The sequence below is a fragment of the Gadus morhua genome, chromosome 20, assembly GCF_902167405.1.
Source record: "Gadus morhua chromosome 20, gadMor3.0, whole genome shotgun sequence".
NCBI lineage: Eukaryota > Metazoa > Chordata > Actinopteri > Gadiformes > Gadidae > Gadus > Gadus morhua.
The window spans coordinates 18,684,082-18,704,794 of record NC_044067.1 but is presented as its reverse complement, the minus strand read 5'-3'; the positions used below and the strand labels follow the sequence as shown (position 1 = coordinate 18,704,794).

General features: G+C 44.4%; 2 protein-coding genes across 5 annotated transcripts in view; both read left to right on the top strand.

Annotated features, from left to right (window-relative positions):
- Nucleotides 1-20,713, top strand: part of col18a1a (collagen type XVIII alpha 1 chain a) — an 81,545-nt gene that overhangs the window by 25,799 nt on the left and 35,033 nt on the right. For 2 of the 4 annotated variants that reach the window (XM_030343448.1, XM_030343446.1), the window contains exons 1-2: nucleotides 8,104-8,799; nucleotides 18,473-19,014. In XM_030343448.1, coding sequence (XP_030199308.1) covers nucleotides 8,364-8,799; nucleotides 18,473-19,014 — 978 coding nt within the window. In that variant the 5' untranslated portion in view covers nucleotides 8,104-8,363. Of the gene's footprint in view, nucleotides 1-8,103; nucleotides 8,800-18,472; nucleotides 19,015-20,713 lie in introns of those variants that run through there. The other 2 variants (XM_030343447.1, XM_030343449.1) reach the window with 2 other exon arrangements.
- Nucleotides 8,809-10,138, top strand: LOC115533140 (uncharacterized). Its single transcript, XM_030343450.1, has one exon. The coding sequence runs from the start codon at nucleotides 8,904-8,906 to the stop codon at nucleotides 10,023-10,025; it is 1,122 nt and encodes a 373-aa protein (XP_030199310.1). The 5' UTR covers nucleotides 8,809-8,903; the 3' UTR covers nucleotides 10,026-10,138.

Here is a 20,713-nt window from a genome sequence, read left to right as displayed (position 1 = left end):
ATCTGACACCCACACAAAGACATGGGCGCATGCATGCTCACATGCACACCCACACGCATATGCGCACTCACACACAAACCCTTCTTCTCTACCCAAAAATAAATAAACAAAGATGTTTCCTGGCGCTAGCTAGTGTCCCCCTCTAATGGCCGAAACAGTGTACTACAACAATGGAGAACTTGTGGATGCCTAATAATTATGTACACAGATCCCTGCACTCTTACCCGTCCCATAGTCAATGACTTTTTAACAACCGCGGCAGAGTAGGCCCCTACAGGTCTTAGCACATCATTATCAATATGCATTGGCATTCAACAGAAACACAAGAAGAGGAACGAGCATTTTGGCGAGGAGAAGAATGCTTCTAATCCGTGAAAATCTTTCCGCAAGTTATCTCAAGCACAATACAAGGAATAAAAAAAGATGGAAATAAAAGGTCAAGAAATGTGTCAGATAAAGATTTAATGGGGTCAGCGCTCAGGAAGCCTCATGAGAGAGAACATGTGTTTGTGGTTTGCATTTGTGCCGTGGGATCAACGGCCTAGGTGTGTGGAAAGTTTTGCTCCAGGCTATGCCGCCAGTTAATAATATTACAGCATTTTCTACTATGAGCTCCAAACATGTATGAATTGTTTGTATTCACTAGTTCAATGAAGGCATTCTGAAATGGGAAACATGAAATGTCAGGCACAAAAATGTACTGGGTTCGATCCCCATCTACCTATGTAGGCATCCTTGGGCAAGATTCCCTGATCCCTAGCTTCTCCTTAATGATAACTATACTATATTGACTTTGCTTTGGATAAAGGCGTCTGCTCAATGACTCAATGGTGATTAATAGTGAACTGTTGATGTCAGGAAGTGGTGGTTGGTAGCGGCGGCGCACGTATCACTGTTTGTCCCCCAACATAGGGCATATCCTGGGCAGGCAGGCAGGTGCTGCGGTCTAGGCTGTTGTACAGCTTTTTGAAAACACAGGGCATGTTTGCTTTGTCACAGATGGTCTTTCTGTATGTATCAAAGTGTTTGCTTTTCACTGACAGGTTTGCCTAGAATGCAGGAAATGGGGGCGGGGGGATTGTTATCTGAAACGCACTTTACTGTGCTGTTTTTTTTCTAGTTCTATGTCTAGACATCAATTGTCTTTGATTACCAACTATTGTCCCTGTAACTGTAAAAATATTTTACAGATCGGACGTTTGAAATATTCACATTTTGATCTGATATTAGATCAAATAATTTTACCCAAATTTAAGGCCCAACTTTTTTTCTTCATAAGATCTTGGCAGTCCAACCGATGCTTTGTCCTGCTCTTCAGTGTAAATGCTGTTGCTCTTGCTGTTTTTGGTGTACCAAAGACTTTAGCCATACATAATTATCAGTTAGGTCAGTAGCAACTGAAGTCTCTAAAACAGGGGGAGGTTGCCAGGGTGTTATTGTGTTTGTTTCTTTGTTGATATACTTCCAGTTGTGTAAAATAGAGTCTACAGAAGTGGGTGTCCTTCACCTACACTGCAGGTCCCCTTACAGATGGGCCTTGCATCATCACACACTTAATACACATGATAACACACACATACACCAACAACCATAGACACGCACGCACGCACGCGCGCGCGCGCACACACACACATAGTTACACACACACAGGGGCACATGCAAATGCATGGGATCCACAGACAGGAAAGCAAGGCTGTATCCCTGGAGCTTATCTGGAACAGAGGAAACATCTCACCTGGGTCATTATCATTATTTAACGACTCCTAACAGGTTTTATAGAGCACCGCAGCGATGTCATCTTTCAATAAAACTTGTCCGTCTGTTGGCAAGCGGGAACATCGGTAGAATTGAGTAGAAGTAATCAAAGCAAAGATGTATTGTTTGTATATTTTTGTATTTATAGCGAATATATAGTTCAATCAAAGATGAATTGTATAGAATGGAGTATTCTAAAATAGATTATTCTCATGTTCATACGTTGTATGAAATAAACATCCCACCTCGGCTGGTGAGAGTCACAGCGGTGGTCTGGAGCTCATCAGGCATCTCAGACCACCTTCAGCCCAGCGGGAGCTTTCAGATACTTTGACTTGACCTAATTTACTATGATTGAGTCAGCTAATTATGGGTAAAGATACTAAAATCACCCCACCGTATAGTAGAAGTACGGCTGTTGGAACTTAACAATCTTTAGTCTATGATGAATATTTTTCCATTTCCATAATTTTTATTGAAATTATACTAACGCCTGAGTGTGTGGTGCTTTGAATTTATTTCACAAAGCGACAAGTGCATGTGTGCCTGTGTATGTGTATATCCTATGCATGTAATGTGCATGTCTGTATAACCATCCGTTGTGCTCAATGACCCTGCATCCCCTGTCGCATCTATGTAAGTATGTGTATCACCACGCCTTTCGTATAGACACATACTGCATGCGTTGATACGTATGCATGCGTCTGGTTTGGGGCACAACAGGCTGCATACTCTGCTCCCAGGAATGTGTCTCATGTCGGGGGGCGGATGGTCTCTGCTTGCCTGAGCAGGCTAGCACCCAGACCTGCAGGCCTCTGTTGTTCTGTCTGTCCGTATGTCTATCCTACTCATCCTGTTTGTCTGTGTCTGTGTCTTTGGCCGTGTATTTACATGTTTTACTCTATGCTTCGATTCCAACTTTGACTCCTGACACCAAAATGTATTAAAGTCTGATCAATTACAATTACAATTGTGAAAAAGGTTTTTTGACGTTGTTGCCATCAAAACTTGAAAGCCAATGTATCAATAGGATCAACATCCTTTGAACAAAGTCAGCTGACAAAAGGGCAGCAAAAGAACATTTCAATTGACTTTGTGTTTTATTTTTCATGACTTTTGATGAAGGTTTGGTTGTGTGTTGGAAACATTACATTTGACTTATTGTGGTCAAATGATTACCACTACTGTAACTCATGTTTGTATGGTAAAGTTTTAGTGTCCTCTGCTGGCGCACTAAAGTACTACAACAAGTTGCGTTTTGAGTGCAATAATGAAAAGGCCATTATTGTTTTGGGTCCGGTGAACAATCTGTCATATCACCAAAAACAAAACCAATGTGACTGACAAAGCTGGTCCAATTTTGGTCTTAAAAAAATAGATCTGCCAAAACATCTCCCAGTTCACACTTGCTCATATCTTAGAGAGGAGATAGAGACATAGGGAGAATGAAAGAGCGGGAGAGAGAGATAAGGGCTTTTGAAGAATCACGCTCCATTCTTCGCCGCATTTATCAGTGTAATCTTCAGACTGTGTCAAAGGCCTTTATTTGCATACGTTTTCTTCAAGCTCTTTATCAACAGTCTGTATGTGTGTGTGTGTGGTGCGTGTGCGTGTATGTCCTCTCTCTCTCTCTCTCTCTCTCTCTCTCTCTCCTCTCTCTCTCTCTCTCTCTCTCTCTCTTCTCTCTCTCTCTCTCTTCCTCAGTGATGGTCTATCCCTCTGTGGCCAGTATGTGCATGTACTTGTGTGTGTGCATGCATAAGAGTTCAATGCTGTGCAGCACTAAAGGCTGGTGTGCGTCTGGACACCTGTTTGGGTCTCTGGGAGTTTGCTTACAATGCATTTCAGCTGTGTCATCAATGCTGTCCGTGTGTGTGTGTGTGTGGTGTGGTGTGTGTGTGTGTGTGTGTGTGTGTGTGTGTGAGAGTGTGTGTGCGTGTGTGTGCGCGTGTGTGTGTGTGTGTGTGGTAGTTCATGTGCACGCATATATGTGTGCGGCTGCATGTGTGTATTATAAAGTGGTGCATTTTCTCCAACTTGATACAGGTGGGATGTGGGTGGTGTGTGTGTATGCATATGCGTCTGAAAGAAGTATTCTTGTACATTGTAACTGTGTGTGTGTGTGTGTGTGTGTGTGTGTTTGTGCGTGTGTTTATTGGGGTGTCAATGCATGGGGGACATCCCAACCCCGCAGCCCCTGAGTGCTTGTAGCTTAAGGATTGTTTATCTTAACCAGACCGTGGCCACACTGTGTCTCAGACACAGAGGTCAGCGACCTAACTAGCTGGAATAACAACGGGAAATCAGCCCCTCCCCTCCCCCCACCTTCACATCTCTACCATCACCACCACCACCACCACAGCCACCGCCACCAACATCACCTCCTCTAGCTGTTTGAAGGGTCCCTAGGGAAGCCCCCTCCCCCTCTCTTTCACTCCTACAGGGCTTTGTTTTGTCAACCTGCCCTTGAAGGTCCTTCTATATCCCCTGCACATGCCTGTCTGCCGCTGTCACAGGTCGAGAGGTTTTACCATCTAGGGTTGGGTCTGAAGGTTGTGTTTAATGACCCCCAATAGCACGATGTAACTTTCTACCACAGAAAGTTGGTTGGAACTCGCCCACCCACGAGTCAATCCATCCTGGGAATTCCACCTTTGGAAAATCTCAAAGGATAGTCCCTGATACGGCCACTAGAGGCTGCTACTGGGAGAACTTCCATAGTAAAGGTTTTATACTGAATAAATTGTTGATACACAAATTGATGACCAAGAGGTGTACAACTATGTGGACACACACACACACACACACACACACACACACACACACACACACACACACACACACACACACACACACACACACACACACACACACACACACAACACACATGCCTCCCTTTTCACGTAGGGCCTGATTCACCTAGCAGCCCTATTGGTTAGTTGGATGTGTAACTTTCTCCACTCTTGGAAACCATGGCAACTCAATGCATTACCCACCCAGATAGTTGATTAAGGTTGATGTGGCTTGTCTATGTCATAAATGATTGTGTTCTAAAGGCTATATTTAACATTAATGTACAATACATGAGCCATAAGAGTAAGGGCAGAAATCTGAGGATTTAGGCTCCATTTAATGGCTGTGTTGTAGTTAGACAGCATCCTTCATTGTATACCATAACCACTTTCTCACTCAGTCTTTCCACCTTGGCTTCTGTTACCTGGCTTTTGTTGGAGAGGGTGGGGAAAGGGTAGCCTGGAATCCAAGCCTGTTTGTTTCTTAACAAAAAACTAATATCCTAACTTTTATTCATGACATAAAAGTCATGTCTTTCTATTACTGCTAGTACTTTTCGGAACACGTTTAACCAATACTTCCACTGAAGATGTCTTTATTTATTTTAGAGGTATACTACCTGTAGTTGTCTACTGGTAGACATGGTAAGTGGGTTTGAACCATTGCCCCATGGCAGAGATTTAAACGCCCTACCCTAACCACCAGCAGTATATTCCTACGGTATAATTTTTGCAACATCAACATTATTCCATCAACGGTTCTTGTAGACTGTAGAGTATGAGTTCTGCTCCTGTACTAAACGATACAACTCCCGTACCACTGCTGTTTATCACTGTATTGAGCACAAAGGTACAGGGACCTCTGGTGGTGTCAGAGTAGGGTCTTTGTATTAAAGATATTTCCCTTCTCAGTAGAAAACCACACGACTGCAAAGAGTGGCCTCCACAGGAGCTGGGTGTGCATGTGAGTGTTCATGTGGGTTGGTGTGTTTGCGTGCATGCATGCGTGCGTGTCTGTCTGGGGGATGGGTGGTTGGGTGTGTGTGTGTGAGCGTGTGTGTGTGTCCAAGAGGTCGTGTTGGGTGGGGGGGGGGGGGGGGGGGGGCGGTAGGGTCTTAAGTGCAGAAGATAACGAGGGCTTAAATGCCGAGGAACAAGTGGATAGAATGTGGCTGGCATCTCTTCAATAAAACAGAATTACCATGAACAAAGGACTGAATCTGCGTGCTGGCATTTGAAGAGTGTAATGGATAGAAATACATTTGTCAGAGAAGTGCCTACATTGAATAATACCCTTCCATCAAGTGTACAGATTCTGTTCAGGTCAGCTTTGTTTTAACAGGTGGATTACGGTAGTCGCCAGCCATATAAGATCTTTGCTTTTGCCAAAGCTCTCAACCTGTAGAATTGAGCGTGTGAGGCTGTGTGAACTTTTAAACTCATTATGTTTACTGGTCTGGGCTTTTAATGAAGTGTGTTTGTACCACAATGGATATCAAGAACCACCAATAGAAGGAACGGTAGGCTATGTTCCAGTACAATCACTTGTATTCCTTACCTTTAACCCTGTGTGCATACCTTCCAGGGGTCTTGACTGTAATTGCCAGTTTAAAACAGGAAGCCTGTCTGTTTGTGTCTGTTTTTCTGAGGTTAACAGGTCGATGAAATGCCACATTGAGGCCCAACAAACTCCTGCCCCCCCCCCTCCTCAGTGTGAGGTATTTTCTTAGCATTGTGATCATAGCAGATTTGCTGTGTCAAAATGGCCACGACTTGTCAGTCAAGTCACAGACATGAAAGACCAGCAATCCTGGTCCAATTTGTGTCAATCCCCCTGTCAGGTTTTCCTACAAGTAGTCAAGCCTCTTCCTAGTGCTCTCTCCTTGACATGGTGACAAGAGCGATGTGGGGATATTCCTGGCCACCCAAAGCTTTTCTGACAGATCGCCTACCTCTGTAAACATTACCCCCTCATTGACTTCCATTTCATCCAATACCCTCAGGGACTTTTTCCTTTCTACAAAATAATTCAATCTTGTTTGTTACTGTTGTCGAATTCCCAGATGATGTGGTTCTTGTGCCAGCCGTGGTGGTTGTTGTTAATTGTCGACTCGATGTCTAGGCTTTTGAAATATCATGAGAACTTAACGACTAGATGGAAACTAACAGTGAGGGAGGAGGGATGGGTTACGGGTGCAGGGGGACTCTCCCCCTGGACTCTCCCCATGTTTCCCCTGGTACATCTCTTTTGCATTGGCAGCAAGAACCAGCTATTACTGGCTGGTATGGCATTGGCTTACTCACACAATGATTTACTATTAAGTAATTAAACTTGTGGTTATAGTACAATAGCATTATAGCCTCATTTTAAAAGTTGCTGTGCTCCATCCATTTCACACTTAATCTTATGTATTGCAATAAAAGCACAGGGCCTGACGCACCAAAGCTTCCCATTCTTGATTCTAGATGTTCTCGTCCTCCTCCCTTTGACATACAAACAAAACAACCGCATCTTTCTGAATGGGGTCACCGGCACCCCCAGCGACCCCTAACTATGCAAAGGAGGACCGCTGGTCGTACCCCCCCCTACCCCTGACCCCCCCCCCCCCCCCCCCCCCCCCCCCCCCCCCCCCCCCCCCCCCCCCCCCCCCCCCCCCCCCCCCCCCCCCCCCCCCCCCCCCCCCCCCCCGTTGAACCAAAGGAACATCTCTGTTTAAACACCCCTCCTCCACCACCAGCACACAAATGAATTGAGAGAAGCTGTCCATCAACAGGTGCCGTCGCAGATAGACCACGGCCTTTCTCTTTAAGCCCACTGATATTAGAGGACGACTCGCAACAGACCCCTCTTCCTTTTATCACTAAGCCCTGCCATCAGCAGATGTCGAGGTCTCTGTCAACTGGTTTGCGTTGAAAAGCCCGCCGGGACAAGACACTGAGCCCTGGATTATGGTCTGCTCTGACCACAGATGGAGGGGAGCCGACAGAAAACTAAACAAGTTCAAAATGAAGTGTGCGGAGGAAGTCTAAAGATTTGATGAAAGAGCCGTGCGGTCTGTCTGACACACTGGGGGAGGAGAGACACCACCCCAGGGAAGGCGTTTTGTCTACACTGGAGTGAAGGCAAAACATTGTTAAACACCGTTGTGTGTAGTTCTGCACATTCCCAACCCCGGCACATACATCATAGCATTCTGTGCTTTATCGGACATTACGCAGATCTTGACTTCTTATCTTGGTTTTTCATTCCCCCCAGTCCATGTCTCGGTCTGTGTGTAGTAAAGCTTCATGCATATCCCTGATTCCTCCTTCCTTTAGGGGTTTTGTTTATAATCAGTTTGAACTCACTGAATAAGTCAAGGAGAACAACTGCCCACAGCCCCTCCTGCTCCCTCTGTAAAACGGTCAAAGGGAAGAAGTAGCCCTTCTTTTCAGCACCGTGACAAAAGGAGAATCAGGGAGGAGGAGGAGGAGGAGTTGAGTAAAAAAAAAATGTATTACTGAGGAGAGCCCGAAAGGAGGGCACCTCCCCCCCAGTGCCTCTTTTACACTCCCGTGAATGAAGAAGAACCTCTTCACTTTTACTCCCTGCCTTGCCTGGGTGCATGTGTGTCTGTGAGCCTGTGAATGAGTGTGTGTGTGTGGAGGAGAGAACCGGACTCTGCAGCTCAGCTGGGATAAAGTGTGTGTGTGTGTGTGTGTTTGTGTGTGTGTGTGCCGGTGCATGGTGTGGAGGGGCAGTGGCCTTGTGGCTGTGTTTAGAGTTCACTCCCGGAGTCTGATTAAGCCGGTAGGATCCGTTCCAGCACGTCTGAGATGAGGCTAGAGCTTCAGGTGGTGGTGTTGCTGCTGGTGGCCCTGTGGACAGCCAGTGGCCATGCATGGTTCTGGAATGAGCCCGAGACCACACCTCCGGCCACAACAGTGGATTCCCCTGAGGGTTCTACTGCGACGGGGACCGAAGAACCAGAACAGCCAATGGAGACCACTACAGATGTCGGAGCAGAGGTGGTCGACGTCGCAAATGGGATCCGTAAACTTGTATCGACTTGGGAGCCGACGACAGAAGCGCTTCAGCTGACAACTGTGAAGCCTACATCCCTACCACACAAAGAGGATTCCCAGCCAGAGAATAAGGATTCCCAAACAGAGAATGGGAAAACTCAACCAGAGAATGTGGAAGCTGAAAATGTCACCACTGGGGTTCCAACAGATGCAGAGAAACTGGGTAATGGTTCCTCATCACCAGAAGGTATGGGTTTTGAAGCATCTGATCCTTTGACCTTTTCAGGGAAGCTCTCTGCGTTTGAGTCTGAAGTTGATTCTGATTTACACAGAATTCAACCGAGAGAAGGAATGCCTGCTTACCATAAAGAGTCTGTAGTTGAGAGTTATGGTAGTCCACTTGCTGGGAGAAAGGCTGTAAAATCAGACCCTCGAAAAAGTAGACAGAATGTTTTCAGCAGTAAAACACGTAAGCGACAGGCACTTTATGATGTAGTGCGAAACCATCAATATTACAATCTTTCTCTTGAAGAATTCAACAATGTTGTAGTAGTAAGCAAAAGCAAACCTCAATCAATTTGGAACGTCAGCCAAATCAACTCAACAGAAAACACTGTCTTAAAAGATTTAATAACCCAAATTATGAATCAAAACTCAACAGCAAGCAACACAAAAAATGTAAATCACATGGAGCAAACTTTTCAGTTAACTCCTAGACCATCGCCGTCCTCTCAACAACATGGTCCTAGCCAAGCGAATCAGATCATTTTGTCAAATCAAACACCAATCACCCCTGAAACTAATCACTCAAACCTTCCACCCACAGAAGCTAAAGAGAGATCAATAACAACCCCGATATCCAGAACAACCCCTTCACCAGGGCCCACCCAGGCATCAGTCACAAGCTGGGCAATGGTGACCAATCAATCATACTCAGTTGATCCTTTTTTAGACACTATCCACACACCAAAGACTGGCCACCAGCATAGCCTAACCGGTCAGAAACCTGTTGCTACCCCAACAGCTCTATCCAGCCTGGCTCCTCTTGAATGCAATAAACCTGCAAATGACACACCGGTGGGGGCGGTGGTGGCACCCCAGAACTGCTTGTTCCCAGAAACCAGCCTTCCTTTCTGCTCCTTCAATGGTGGGGACAGCTTTGCGGTGCCCAATCACTTCAACCATAGCTCCATAGAGGAGGTCCAAGCCCACTTTAGCCAGTGGGCTTGGCTGCTGCGCTCCCGTTGCCACCATAGCTTGGAATGGTTATTTTGCCTACTGCTGGTGCCAAAGTGTGGCCCCGGGGCCCGGCTGCCTTGCAGGAGTTCGTGTGAAGTGTTGCGGGACAGTTGCTGGACCATCCTGGATGAGGGACGCCTCCCGGTGGAGTGTCAAATCCTGCCCGACGACCAGTGTTTGTCCCTTAGTAACCAGAAAGGTAACCCATGGTTGGAGTGGATCCTTTGTGTTTAAAATAGGGATCCATTCTGAACCAGGTTGTTTAACCAGTTTGTCGCTCAACCCCCAAACCTAAAAATACCCCCAAAAAACACTCCACCTTCCCAGTTTGTCTGGCTTTTTCACCCGGTTCCCCCACCAAAACATCAGAAGGTTGAACTACTTAGCCGGGTTTCCCTGCATGGCAAAATGGATTGAAAGCTTTGCATTTGCATTTCATGCTTATAGAGCAAATTACAAAAGCTTAACAAGCATGGCATAAGCGCTACCTGCGGTGCTTACTGGTTAACCTCAGAGCATGTCAATGTTACCCTTGTACTTCCCTTGTTGCACGTGATCGGTTTCACACACACACACACGCACACGCACACAAGCACACGCACACACACTCACACACAAACACACACATGAAATCGAGACTCTAGATTTCATGCTGCTTTACTACAACTAAGCTGCATGGAATGTTTTTTTTTATGCATAGAAGCGTCTACTGCTGTCCATAGTTGAGAGAGTTTGTTTGTTTACAGCAGGTTTTTAAAGGGCAGCGTGATGGTAATGTTTCAGATGAAGCATTTCTTCCCTGGCATTCATGGGTGTGAATTGAATAATTGATCACGTTAAACAGCCCTGGAATTCAAAACAAATTCTTTAAACTCCCACTGGAACCAAAACATATGTGCCTCTTGATGGAAATGATTTAATCAGAGAAAAGCACATTTGGACATTAGTAGTTGTTTTACAGATGTGTTTACGTTTCCTACACACCACTATCACCTCTCCTTCAGCATGGAAATGTTCATATCGCAATGACAATGCTTGGCCCTTGAGGCATATTTGTAAAAAAAATTCTTGTTGATTGTTATGAATTGATATTAATCATGTTTTCATTTGTGGTTTTCCATGTAAACGGTGGAAACATAAGTCAGATTTATGACTTGATTTGAAGCTAAAGCCATAGTGTAGAAATTATTTATTTGATTGTATTACTTTTGCCAAGCCCCTTGGCTTGTGATGTTTGTTAGTTTTTCTCCCAAGACTTCCCCTGCGATATGATGCAAGAGAAAAACAGATCCATTTCCCTCAATCATGACAAATATTCATCAATCAAGACAAAGTTTATCATAAGATGCAAGCAAACTATAACCGGCCATTTGCTGCTATATTTTCCATTCCTGGATGCTCAGTCTCTGTCTTTCTCTCTGTCTGTCTCTCTCTGTTTCCTGTGTTATCAATGGAATTACAAACGTTGTCTTTTTACAGCTCTGGTGGCTGTCCAACAGCTCCCTGGTATTGACAGTTTAGAGTGAACTAGATAATCCATATCTGGATTGGATACCCTGGCAACATAGCTCGTAGAGAGTAGTCAGGGCCTTTGATTGTTCTTCCAGTGAGGACACCTACAAGGCTGGCTAGAACCACTCCAGCTTGGCTCCCAGTCAAGGGTTATCGGTTAAAAAAAAAGATGTGTGCATGTTATCCCCATGGTTACCACCTACGCCAACTTTGTGATACTTTTTTAGTACCTTCGTAGTGTATGAACGTTTTATATCGTTATAAGATATGAAATGCGCCTAATGTAACGTTAGGCTACATGTGTCCAAGATGACAATACATAAATTAAATATGTATGTCAGTCTACATCAATACAACCAAAGGATGAATGACCACATATAAGTCTTATAAATATGTGTATCCACCTTTTAATTAATTCTGTTTTTCTGTTTCCAATATGATTATCACTTGGCATAATTTATCATCTCTTCAGGAAGCTTTTTAGCCCCTACCTAGCATCCTGTGTTCTGCGTGAGCAGTAGCTAGGCGTGAAGGGAAGTATTCTGGGAATGTCGATGAAGATTCATCACCCGACACCATACGAACCCTGGGGCTAATGAAAGTACTGAGCTCCTGTTCCTATCTTCCACCCCTGGGGGGAGAAAGTACTTAAGAATGAACCAAGAGGCGGCATCACGGCATGTCTGGTTTGGTGCTCGGGCCCCGGTCTCAGTGACACCGAGGTGAAGGATTGGCTATCTGTCTTGTAAACCGCTGGTGGCTAGACAGAAATGGTACCGCGGTCTCGAACATATCATTTGACTAACCTATCCACTTTAGAACATCTGGTATTCCTCATTGGAGGCAAAATGAGGTGTGGCAAATTTTTGAGATACAAATGAGGTATGCCCGATAAAGTGTTTAATTTCGTGCCTCGCCAAATATTCAAATGAGGTATCCAGTATTTAGATGGACAAGGTGTTTGAGTCCAAGCCGACGGCTTCTGATTTCAAACCCAAATGTCCCCACTCTACCAGGTGGCCTGCTTGAGGCCTATCCTCTATCTGCTTCTTAACGACATGAAATAAAATTGCTTTGGGCTGATGCTTCAATGTGTTCCCTTACAAGCAAGCCTGAATTCTTAAAACGTATCAATCTGTTGCGTGGTTACCCTACTCTGTTTGGGTCTCTCATACAACTCTGATTTATTAAACCCACCGGACTTAACCAAGAACTACTGATTGACTTTGGCTGATTGACTTGAAGTTGTATTTTAAAGTTGGCTATTAAAATACAAAAAAATAAAAAAAGAGGCCTGGGTTTCTATTTGAGTGACCCGTTTAACTTAATGAACGAAGAGAGGGGGAGAGAGAGAGGAAATGTGGTCATAATGTCCAATGAACTGCAGCCAGCCGTGTCCACAACGTTGAATTCTTAACTGTGGTAATGGGTTTGGGGGTCGGGGGCGCTTTTAGCATTCAGGCCAATGAGGTCACAGCTCAGTGGGCAGGCTAAAGTGTCACACAACTCTGGTCTAAGGTTTAGCTCATTCCGCCCCCTGTTTATTAGTCACTGGTAAGGTTATCTGAAGAGATTTGGTGGCTAATACTAGAGTTCTCTTTCTAAGTGAATACACACATGCGCGCACACATACGTACGCCCACGTACACACACACACCACACACACACACACACACACACACACACACACACACACACACACACACACACACACACACACACACACACACACACACACACACACACACACACACAACCTCCTCCAGTCACTGATCCATCGCCTTGGATGGCTCAGCAGACACTTGTTCCTCTCAACTATCTGAAGTCACGTTTTCTTCATGTTGGAGTAGGACAAAGGACTTTTTCTATCTATGACAAATACCCCCCCCCCTTATGGTTTAGCACCAATCACTCCTGTTAATTTATGACCCACCAATCATCAGGCTTCAGTTAGAACCTTTACTCAAAAGCTCTTGAGGGTCCATATGTGTCTATCATTTAACAATTTGTAATGGCAAGGCTATTGCACTTTATGGCTACATCCCATAATATACATGTGCATTTGCGGGGTTAGTTCCTGTCCGTGGGAAGATGGGGAAGATATAAAGTGCTTAGTGAGAGGTCTATGAGATGCTTTAGCTCTTACAATAGGGAAGAGACGGGCTGGGGGGGCACCCTGCTGGCATGACAGAGGCTTGTTAGCAGACAATAGCCCTTTTAATTATGTATTTTTTTATATACATAGCCATGGTTGCCAATCCTGTCTGTGAAATATGAAGTGTTGTGGGATACATCTGGGTATCTGTTATTATGGTGATGAATGGAAACACAGTGGGCTATTCAGCATGCACCATTACCCGCTGTCGGAATGAGATGAATTCAAAAGGAGATCTCTGCCTTTGTTTAAAAAATGAAAAAAAACTAAAACGACGACCAGGCTGTCTGGAAAAAAGACAATAGAGCAATTTAGGTAAGCGAAAAATCATGGCTCTCTTGTGCCGGTCTCGTTATAGTCTTAAGCACTGTACACAGTGAGTTTGTATCAGTGTACTTACTCCCTCACCACTGATTAGGCACAACCTGCTCTCCCAAAGAGTGAGTGTTGCTATTACATCTCATGACATCTAAACCCCATGCTGGCACCGCCTCGCCCGCGGGAGAGTTCTGCCAGAGAAACAGTCTGTTGGCAGAACGGCAATCCCAATTATGGACACAAAGTACTCTCAAGTTCTTCTGGGCCAGAAACCCATTGCAATCCTCCACCCCCTGTTGTTTTGTAATGCAGCGGAACAAGAAGGAATAAGTCCTAACAAAGCTTATTGTGAGTCGCCATATTGCTGCTTTGTTTGATTTATACCATGTTCTCACCCATAGGCTTCTTTTCTTCCTTATTAGGCCTATGTGTAAGGATATGTATTATTTGGTATGAAGAAGTGCCTTCTTCTTCACGCCCTTCTTGGTACTTCTTGGGGGGGAAGGTTTAGGCCGTGTTGTGGAACCTACTAAGTGTTGAGGAAATTGAGTGTAGATGAGTAAAGCACTATCATGTTACTTAGTCCTTGAGACTAAATCTCAGCAGCTGGGATAACAACTGTTTCGCTTTTCAGAGGCACTTCCAAGGCCTCAGGTGGGCTGAAATATATTTTGTCTTTGAACACTGAGTTGCGTTTACTTGATTTATGTTGTTTCTTTAGAGACACTTTCATATTTCTAAGTGTTAGATATTTCAATACACTTTTATTGTTATACAGAGCCTACGATTGTTATATAACAAATACTCTGCCTCCATGCACAGAAAGTATTAATTTAAAGTTTTACTAAAATATGCCGACTGTGTTAACCGGCTGCATATTTTGTACAGAAATATTACCTGAGTACAAAAGTTCAGTGAGGTCAGTGTTCAGTGCAGCTGATTGTGACTCTACGCTATACAACGTGGTCAACCCTGATCGGCTTTCACCAAATCAACTGACCCCATTCTAGATGATTCCTCCTAACCTTGTAAGCAGGGGGAAAAAAAATGGAAATATGTTATTTCTAATTTTAATGGGGAACATGCCAAGAGCCAGCTAAGTCATCTTGTGACTGACTGTAATGGTCTCTACTCGAAAAGAATCCCTTTGTTTTAATTGCTGACAGGCTTCGGGCACTGCACATGTTTCAAGTGTTATTCAACTATGGGATAGTTATTCAACTTTGGTGTGCAGTAATGAACAGCGACTCCAAAGAAAACACAAAAACACAGGTCAAGACCAATACTTTTAAATGTCAGAGAAGGGACCATTGCCCTTGTCGTTTACCATGTCATTTTGATATGTGACCAACTAGTCATTAAAAACCACCAGGTTCTTCACCCCAACTCCAGATGTTCCCCATTTTCCCAAGGCCGGTTCTACCATGCAGACGTTCCTAATGCCAGCATTGGAGGCCCTACAAATTTTATATTCTGATTACTGATTTCTATACCGCTCAAAACAAGTTAGTTATTTGGCAGCAGTAAGCCTCAAGGTCAGATATGTTATTCTGCTTATACTCTGTGGACAGCTAAGTCACTCCTCTACCGCTTAACATATCAAAGAGTTGAATGAATATGGCAGTATATCTACTCTGGTTGGCTAATAGCTTTCCAGACAAGAGAAGCCGGCACCATAAACCTAGCCAGCATCTATTCACCGACGCAACTTCAGTCCTCTCTCTCTAATAACCATTTTATGAAAGTCTTTGGTTAACAAAGCTTTTTGAAGGAGCTGAATTTAGATGGGTCTTAAAGATGCTAATGTTGGAACTCTTTTGGAACAGTCGATAACAACTTGTCGTTATTTTGTGGTTGTGCTTTTGTTGACTTTTGACAACAAGACATTTCTCAGGAATCCACAAAAAAATAGAATAAAATCGTCAAATAGAATCGTTGTGCTCTTTGATGAATCAAAGCAACAATGTGATACATTGACCCAGAGCATATGGAATGGGTGCTGCTGTCCAAACTCACCATGTTAGGGAGAGCTGTCTCCACCCGCCCCCCCTCCCAGGACTTGTAGCTCCTGCGGGTTGCCAGGTTGAGAACATTGGACAAACACGAGTCAAAGATCTTTGGGTCATGTAAGTCGTGTTGGCCTTAACCTTTCTCTGATATTTAATTAATCTTATTCTGGTTTGCTTTGATATTGCCGCTTAAATTAGGTCAAACAACAGGCATTACATGCTGAACGTAGCCTAATACAACAACATCTGGATAGCATGTAGGCTATGTTCAGTAATTATGTTGTGTGGGTTTGAATTCTTAGAACACAAACAATCGTTCACACACACATTTACGGACACAGCAGTAACACTTACTTAGGACTTAGGTAAGTTAAGACTTAATCATTGTGTTGCTGAAGATACAGTTGAAATAGCATCTATAAAGAATGTCTCAGCTTCAGTTTGTTTGGCGGATGGGGGTTTGGGGGGGGGGGGGGGGGGGAATGCACTGGCATTTCAGATTAACCAGATGTTGATGTCTCTCATTCACTTGGTTCACCAGGGTTCAAATACGTCCTCATACAATGTTGCAACAAAGATCCTGTTAAACCAAACCACCCTCGATACAGACATTTTCTTTGCATATCAGTTGAACCTGGCATGTCAACTGTGACATTCGAGGCATGGGACTTCACTGCCCGTAATGGAAGGCATTTCCGACTCGCATGACGGTGGCTACATTTCTGTCCAAGTTTGTCTTCTTTTCCCTTTTTTTCAAGTCTCTTCAGGTCAGGATTGAAGAGTGAGGGGAGTGTGGGGAGGGTGTGGGGGATGGAAGTGGGTAGGTGGGTGGGTGGTGGTTGGTTGTGAGTGGGTGCAAGACACAGGGGCCTGTGTAGACTTGCCAATTACAAGCTGTCAGAAGACCCTCCAGGCTGTCTGATTCTTACCTTATCGGAGTCAACATCTGGTGGGATGGCTGCAAGACACAATTTATGACCACATCCAACAGAGTGAAGAGAGGTATCTTCTTGAGTAGTGTTTACTTTTTATTATGGTCTCAAAATTATTAATTTGCGACATACAGATTGTATACGCACTATGTGTCTCTCAGAAAACATTTTCTTTTAAAATATAGCTAATAATGCAACCTTCCAAGTAACCTGATAATAATTGATTTGAGTTGGCCCTCTGTTCCAAGGGACGAAAAATGTACAAAAATCTTGAGGAAATATTTGACACTGTTTATTTTAAAGTGCTTCACAAAGAGGGCCCCCAAGCCTGCAGGTCCAGGACAGTATCTTTTAGTGTTTGTCTCTAAACAAAGCCACCTGTAGCACATGGAGATCTGACCACTCACATCCGTCTGCGATAGCTTTGAACCAAGCAGTACAGCTGCTTCATCAGTCATCATACTGCAGCATTACTTCAAAGGCCCTCTACGTGTTTCACCTGAAAAGTTTGGTCAAAAACACTATTTGTCGTCACACTTTGGCCCTTTGTCCTATGAGTATTTCCAAAACATTTCTGAATAATTGATGCTGGTCCTTGCTAGGGGTCGTCCGGGGTAACTGAATCCTCAAGGAGGGCATTCAGACGGACCCATCTGCTGGCACTTGTGTACCTGGACGGATCCCTGTCAGCAGATGTCCTGGAAGGCAATGACTTGGGCTGTAGGAAATGCAGCATGAGAATTGAATATGCTTTGCTTACTACAGGTTGGTCCTTGTAGTGCGGTTTATAAATGGCTCACGTACGGTTTATAAATGGACACAAGCGTGTTTTTACTAACATGATTAGGTTGATTGATTGCGTCACAGTGGTTTTTATTGAGTATTTAGTGTACACGAATGTTAAGCAGTTAAGCTGAAGTTAATTCAATTTCCATGTTAATTCAAGTCAAGCTGCCATTTTTTGCAGACTAGACTACACTAGACTTGTATACATGTTAACATGTCAACGCTTGGTTCTTTGAGCTCAAGGAACTGCATTTTTCAGCCTAAATACGATGATTTAGCCCCTTTAAATTGGTCCTGGGCTAGAATCCCCCTCATCTCCCTTGACAGTTATGGCTTCGTTGCTGTGGTTTACGGGTGGGTGGGTAAGATGAGGTGAGACAAGAGTTGTTAACGTTTTTTTTCCTTTCCATGAAATTGATACCGCCTGCTATAGCGATCTGCTTTTGTTGTCCCAGGAATAGCATCGTTCATGGTGTTTTTTCTCAACGTTTGGAGACGGTTTTGTACGTTTGATAGCCAAGTCAGCTGTTTGTATTTAGTCCTTTTTGTTTCTCTGATGGATAGCCTTCGGGAAGTGATGAAGTAACTTAATATGTGTTTATCAAATCATGACATATCTGTTTTATTCTGTTCTGTATGCTGTGTGAATTCACAGTTGCAAAAATATATGTGGATTATGTTTTGTGTTTTTAGTGATGCCTATCAAGTGATTAAACACTGATCTAGAAAATGTCATAAGAAACGTTCATCTGACCTCCATCTGACATTGTGATACACAGTGACATTGTGACTACAATCACTCCAGTCACCCAAGCGCTCACACACCCACAGACTAATAAAGACGGGGGACTAACATCATTCCCTGAGATGCAGCCCTCCCTGTAATAAACCCCCCTTTGCTCTTCATTGACGAAACGTTTCATACCTGAACCGCGTTCTCACCGCCTGCTTCTCCTCCTCCATCTCCAGACGAAAGCGGGGTCACCCTGCTGCAGCTCATCGGGGACCCCCCTCCCGACACCATCACCCAGATACCGGGGCCCGACAACAACCCCAGCTACGTCTTCGGCCCCGACGCCAACACGGGCCAGCTGGCGCGCGCCCACTTCCCCAGCCCCTTCTACCGGGACTTCTCCCTCATCTTCCACCTGAAGCCCACCTCAGACCGCGGGGGGGTGGTGTTCTCCATCACGGACGACTCACAGCAGGTCATGTACGTGGGGGTGAAGCTGTCAGAGGTGCAGGGGGGCCGGCAGAGTGTGGTGCTGTACTACACGGAACCCGGTTCGGAGGAGTCGTACGAGGCGGCCCGCTTCACCGTGGCGTCCATGCGGGGCACGTGGACGCGCTTCTCCCTGGCTGTGCACGACGAGAAGGTCACCTTCTACCCCAACTGCGACATGGAGTCCCAGGTGGTGCGCTTCGAGAGGTCCCCCGACGGCATGGACCTGGAGGCCGGGGCCGGCGTGTTCGTGGGCCAGGCCGGAGGAGCCGACCCTGATAAGTTCTTGGTACGGCTTTGAGTGTGTTTGATTGAGGCGCTTACGACGTGATTGTAGCACTCAATGGATGAAGCAAGGTTAGTGGAGTGGTTAGGGTGTTGATGCTGAAAAGGTTCTGGGTTCAAAACCCGACTTCTGTCTATGTTCTTCTTAAGGACATATATCTTAACGATCGTTAGCTAATTGCTTTGGAAGAAAAGATTTTAGCCAAATTAATTTATAAGTGAATTAATAAATGTAAGTACGTATGTGTACGTGTATGTACAGTCATATGATTACGCTGGAGAGAGTTAAAAATAGACATGTTTCGTATGGGATATAATATTATCTAATCATCTTTATATATATATATTAATGTACCTATATATGTATCGAACAAAAATGGAAAAGGAAATACTTTTTTGGTGTGTATATGGTTGAAACTGTTTGCCTGTCTGCATAGGGCATAATAACCAATGCATGATTTCATCACACTAATTGCCAGCGTCCGAATCATAACTATGTAAAAAATTGTATTTGCCACACTATCCTCCTGTTTTGAGTAGATGGAAAATAATTGCTAGCTCTCACAGTTTAGGGTGCAATTATTCCCTGCTGGTTTGACTGCTGTACAGACCAGTAGCTGACCCCGACGACCTTTGACCTGGTCTGTGAGTTGTAAACACAGGGAGACAGGTGCTCCATGACCTCGGGGGTGGGTAGACCTTTGGCAGAATATCCCCTGGCGTAACGTTAGATCATAAGACTAGCTGGACTGGATTCTAAAACGAACGAGACAACCAATTTGATTGTGTAGAACAGAAGCAGCAGTATTTTGAAACCAAGACGAAGAGATGCCTACAAGCCGCAGAGTGAAAACTGTATTTGCTCCAACACCAATGCCAAAGTTATTTTTCTTGCGCATGTAACGCACTCGCATTCTGTTCCTTGTTATGCTATGTTGTTTAAGCCTCATACCATTCCATAGTGCCATGGTCTCAACCATGATCTCAGACCGTTTCTGATGGAATGCACCAAAGCCCTTGTGGAATTAGCGATCACACTAAAACCTCTCTGCCCGCGCCCATCAGCACTGTACATGTGCCCCTCACGTGTGAATTCCCAAAAATATGGCACATTTTTTTATATATACTGTTAGTTAAGATGTATTTAATAAATCCCTAACCTCTCACTCACATTAAGCACTAAATGATAATAATAATAATGCTAATTTACATTTACAATTAGACAATTGAAACTAAATGTATTTGCTGCTGGTATTTATTTGTTCAAATATTCAAAAACCCATGATTATTACTCATCTCTGGATTTTAGATTTGCTTGAATCCCCCCCCCCCCCCCCCCCGACTACAGGAACAAACATCTCGTTCTTTATATTTGGTTTTCTCTTAACTCTTGTTTATAAACTTGTTGCATGGTTTTGTTGACCCGGTGTGCCCTATAGAGTCGTTGTTTCGAGGTTTTTGTCATGGAAAGTTCCGGAGTTTAATCCCTCTGTACGTAATAACTTAGTCTTAGAGCTTACAAACAGACTCGCTTCCCAGGACTCCTGGGCTTCAAGTCCAGCTGTAATTTTGTCAACTTCCCTCGCTTGGACTGCGTCACAGGCTTTGTCAATTTAATCTTCACCCAATCACTTCAGGACTGGCCAAAGGCTGTTCTTTTTCACGACTAAATATTTATGTTTTCTATACAAACAAGCCAAGTC